At 34.9% G+C, this 5508-nt stretch overlaps 1 protein-coding gene across 1 annotated transcript; it reads right to left on the bottom strand.

The window, feature by feature from the left end:
• Window positions 1-2633: 2633 nt before the first annotated feature.
• Window positions 2634-3728, bottom strand: LOC131673441 (uncharacterized). Its single transcript, XM_058951449.1, has one exon. It carries the CDS (start codon window positions 3726-3728, stop codon window positions 2634-2636), a length of 1095 nt encoding a protein of 364 aa, XP_058807432.1.
• Between the last annotated feature and the right edge of the window lie 1780 nt (window positions 3729-5508).

Here is a 5508-nt window from a genome sequence, read left to right as displayed (position 1 = left end):
CACCCATAGTCTGAAATTCAGATGTGATACGATTCGCACGCGTGAGAAATTTTAGGATGGATTTTCTGTGTGTGACTAGTGTAAATCGTCTCGCACAGGCGAATTGAGACTTTTTTCCAAGTGTGATGACACATCAGGGGTGAATTTCTCACATGGGAATTTTCAGCCGAGGGTTGTCAGTATTTATTTATTATTATTTTATTTCTTAATCTCAAAAAAACGTATAACCAAGCTAATTGGAAACACACTGTACGCCTCTACCTATTGATCGCAATTTTCTCAAATGCAAAAAAAAGCAATGATGTAGTAGCCGATCGTAGCGATTTTCAGTATTAAATGAATATAATTCTTAAGTAAGACAGCAAGTTTGAATTCGACGACCACGAATACAAAATAATCTATTTCGCAAAATAAACACAAAAGCTTTCACGTGCATCATTGTTATAAGTCAATCGGTATTGAACCGTTCTTATTATTGATACGCGTTCAATCAATGAATATGTATATCAGTATGTAGACATGGGAGCTCCGTGTTGCACGATTGGGTTGAGCACCGCTTGCAATCAGCGGCGCCGCGCGCCGCTAGCCCCCCCTCATTGCTCCGCGCTCGCCACCAAGCACCCGTTCTTCTAAAGCTGTGCGCTGATTGGCAGATCTTTGAAGCTAATTATCTAATTACCTAATTATTTAATCGAAAAACTAAGAACAAAATTATAAATTAATTTTTCGAGACGAATTGAATGGAATTAATAGTTACATATGTTTTTGAATCTCCCTGTATATGTTCTTTACATAATCATTTTCTTTTTGATGCTTTTATTTGTTATGAAAATATTAAGTTTGTATCTTTCGAGCCTTTAGGCCATGGTTTTTTCATGCATTTAGAATCAGAAGTATGAAACCAGCAAATTTCTTCGCGTAATATATTAAAATAATTCCCATTTTCCAAACTTGGTCCACAATGAAAAATTGCACTTATTACCCTAAAACATTTATCATCGATAGAAAGTTTCGCCTTTGGCACATCATTAATCTTGAATCCAGTTAATTTATTATTGTCTGAAAATAATGACATCATAATTATTAAAATCTTTTCTAAATCAATACGGAGAGATACTTTTTTTTGTTTTTTATATTTACAGTTATTATGACAAATTTCGTGAATGTCGCGCCACACATTAATATTTTCATCAATAATTTGCTGCAAAGTATATGCTCTATTTGTTTCTGTATTCAAATATACATTTCAAATACAATTAAGGGCATCTTATTCCTATTGTAAGTTCATGTTTAGTAAGTTTTCCTATTATGTCAAACTTCATACATATATCCGATAAATAATCTGCAGCATCTTTTTGAATTAGGAATCAATACTTTGTAGTATTAAGAAAATTTGAAAGTGGAACTTGTTGTACGTAGTGGAGCAGGGCAGTGAGGCAGGACACAAACACAATAAAAACAAGTTATGTATAAGTCACTTTATTGAGGAAAGTACCGGCTAGAACGGCGGCTAGTCGAGAAGTCAAGTAAGAGGGAACGCTATGCGCGCCAGCAGCGGCGACAGAGCAGAGAAGCGCGAATGCGCCATACACATACATACATACATCTACACAGCTCTTCGAAATCCATTTCAACAGGACTAAATCAATCGGAGCTTAGGTAATGTATTGTTTAAATATTTGTAAAAGTATATCTTGATGCTTACATTCAAGCAAATTTTTTCTAATCAATTGGCAATGAAATATATTCTGTATACATGATTTTGCGTAAGATAAGATATTTTTGACCGGATCCATTTCAGATCGGGCAGGCCTACGGCAATGATATCTCCGATTGACTCGGCTGTGGAGTATGTTATTCTACTTCAAAAATAAGCCGACACGTATTTTTTTTTTCGATTAGACCTCTACATCATTTTTTACGAGTATTTTAAAAAAGTGGTTAAAAAATAAATTTTTTAAAAATCAAATATTAAAATTAAAAAAATGCTCTATATTTTCTAATTTTTTTACTTAATATTGTAGTATATTCGATACGTTCCAATTTGTTGGTTACTAAGTGATTGTTTGGTTGCTAAGTAATCTGTATTATTATTAGTTAGTTAGTTGTGTTCATGAGCTGATATTATATACACACGCTATTTTCAACGATTCTAATACAAGTTTTAGTTTCTTTTACATATCGTTGTATTTTATTTCATTAATTAGTAGTGGTTATAACATTTTGGGGGCTCGTCCGGGATCCGACATTTGTTTCTTCTATTAAGTTTGAATCTCAACTATGTCTACATACCGGACACCACCGAGGACAAGAGCGCAGGCAGCGGCAAGCGCTAATACAATTACGACGAATATTGCTGATGCCGCTTCGGTTGCTGCTGCAATAGCTGCTGCCTCTGATATCGCCACTAATACACAAGGACATTTTTTTTTTTTTAATTATGCTTTATTAACTAATATAAGTTATTTAGCTACAAAATGAATATTTTACATATTAGTAAACTTATTCTAAATATTATAAAGAACAAATTTTTTTTTTTTTTTTTTTTTTTTTTTATAAATACAGTGTTTGCTTATAACTAACGTGTAGATTGATAAGATATTCAATTATTTTTTAGTAATGCATACGCAGTTCTATGGTTTGATCCCAGACTTTTGGAGATAGTTAAGTATATATCGCATTACGGTGACATTGGGTTTATATAAAAAGGTTTTAATATCAAATGGCGGAAACAAATTGAGTTTGGATAGAGAGCGCAGTAGTAATATTCTTGTATCATCAAATAGTGGACATTGCCAAACTATGTGATTAAGTTCTTGAGTATCTGCGCCGCATTCGCATTTAGGATCACTAATAACATTGATTTTAAATAGGGATTCGTTGAGGCTAATATGATTGCTTCGGCACCTGCATACAGAGGTTATAAACTCTCTTTCGTATCCTTTGTTACTGTACCAAGAAGTGTTCGAATCATCATAGTAATTTTTGAAATAATCTACTCCTTTGGTCAGCCCTTGGTTTTTTATCAGTTTATTTGTTGAATTTACAGCTGTTTTCTTAAATAACGCCCGGTAATCAGTGTGGGGTATTTGTATGACCGTCGGTAGGAGTTCAGTTGCTTTTTTCGATGCTTTATCAGCCATTTCGTTACCAATGATTCCTCTGTGTGCAGGTACCCAAACAACAGTCAACGTTGTGCTATTATTACCCTTAGAGAATTTATCATTTTTCTGTAAAATTTCATAAATATAATGATTGCTTTTAACGGTATTGTTTGGGTTACTTAAAGCTAATATGGCGCCCAGCGAGTCCGAGAAAATCTTAACATTGCGCTCCTTGTTATGTATGGCAATGTCCATGGCACGACTTATCGCAATACATTCTGCAGTATAAATAGATGATACTTTGTAAATACTTTCAGTAATTACAAGATTTAGCTCGGGACATACGCATGCACTACCTACAGAACGACCAGCGTCAGTTTTGCTCCCGTCTGTGTAAATCTTAAGGCTATCATCGTTGGCATAGTACTCTTCAAAAAAGGAGTTTGGTTTATCTTTATTCTGGAATATTACCCCTATTTCAATATTAACAGATATTGGCTTATACAAGATTTTATATTCGTAGCTATACATGGGAGGTAGTGTACTTTTGTAAATTAGATGCTCGATACTGAGTGTGGTTTTTATACATTCTTTTAAAATGTTCACTTTTTTCCTTTTATCCATTATAATATCAGTGGCACAAGGACATTTCGAACAACAATGATGTCACAGACATAACCCAACATACAGGTACTAATTTATTTTTTCCGAATTTAAGTGGCCCTCCAGATACTCCTACACTGCACTCTGTACTTCCTGCTGTTGCATCGACCGTTAACTCGGCTCTGCAAGAGGCATTGCTGTCGTTGAGCGAGTCGCGAGCAATGTCCGATGATCTTCTTCAAGAAGTGACAACATTGCGCGCTCAGCTGGATGCTGAAAAAGCTCAACGCTGTGAACTTGAAAAGGCGCTACAGCTACAGGCCAGCCAAGAGCAGAGTCTCGTAACAGAGCTGCGCGCGCGTAATACAGATTTCTCTAAGCTTCGTCGAGAGTTCAACCGACTTCGTCGGGAAGTCAACCAGCTAAGTCGCTATCCTTTAACCTCACAAACACACGTATTTTGTCACATACTCAACCCAACCTCGCGCAAGCATATCCAGCAACGAATACACCGATTCCACTCACAGATCTAGGGATAGGTTACACTCTAAAAGTCGATACATACGATGGTTCAGCACCACTTTGCGAATTTTTGTGTCAGTTTGAGCTTATTTCAAAAGCTAATCGTTGGACAGATGATAAAAAGATGGTAGTTTTAGGTTCGTGCTTACGTGGTGATACTCGATCTATTCTTAGAAGTTATCCGACATCTGAAACAATAACTTTTCATTCACTGATACAGAAATTAGAAGAAAGATTCGGGGACAAACATTTAGAATCTATTAGTTATTCACTCTTTCACACCAGATGTCAAAAACTAGGAGAAGATTTTCCGACTTTGGCTGCTGATATTGAAAGATTAGCTACTTTAGCTTATTCGGAATGTTCTAGTGCAGTTCAGGATAAAATAGCTTGTTCTCAATTCATCACTGGTACTTTTAATAAAGGGATTAAAGAAATACTTCAGTTAGAAAAAATTACGTCATTAAAGATTGCCTTATCTCGAGCACAAGAAATTAAAACTATCAGGGAAGAGAATAGGACTTCATTTTCACAAAAGAATGAGATTAAAACATCTCAAACTTCACCGCAAAATATATCAGACAAACAAACTGACTTGAAAGCTCCGAATGGAAAAGCTAAGGATTTCAACGTTAAGGATTGGCTTAAAAACGTTGAATGTTTTGCTTGTAAACAAAAAGACCACGTTCGTACACACTGCCCGAACTCTCAACAGGAAAACTGAATATTGTTAGACTTTCGGGAGCGAGTTTAACTACTGATGTAAGAGCTCCTCAATTTACTCCTTTTCCTCGGGTATGTAGAGTTCTTAGAAATTTTAAAACTTTTGAATTCGAAGGCACGGTAGATAATAAGACTTGCATATTCAAAATTGATTCAGGTTCAGATGTTTCTATTTTGAATTCAAAATTTGTTGACGAAAATTGCCTTTGCATTCCTCTCATTCAGGATTCTTTGAAATACCCTACAGGTGAAAGTGTTCCTATTAAATTTAAGACTATTGTTCAGATTTGTTTAGGTAAATATTCTGTTCGTATGATAGTTTTTGTTGCCGATATAATCGATGATTGTATACTTGGCTGCGATTTTTTGAATAATTCCGGAATTGCAGATTCTATTAATGACATTTTTTCTAATGTTCCAAACTCTGTTAGGACTAACGTTAACCAAAAAATTTGTTGTAGAATTATACAATTAAGTACTGAATTTCCTGCTCAACTACAAGATTTACTTGAGAAAAATTCAAAAGAGTTGAATTTTTCTCAAAAGAATAAATTTT

Source organism: Phymastichus coffea, unplaced genomic scaffold (assembly GCF_024137745.1).
Source record: "Phymastichus coffea isolate CEN01 unplaced genomic scaffold, Cenicafe_Pcof_1.1 PCOF00013, whole genome shotgun sequence".
In the NCBI taxonomy this organism is placed as follows: Eukaryota; Metazoa; Arthropoda; class Insecta; order Hymenoptera; family Eulophidae; genus Phymastichus; species Phymastichus coffea.
This window is presented reverse-complemented; position numbering and strand designations above follow the sequence as displayed.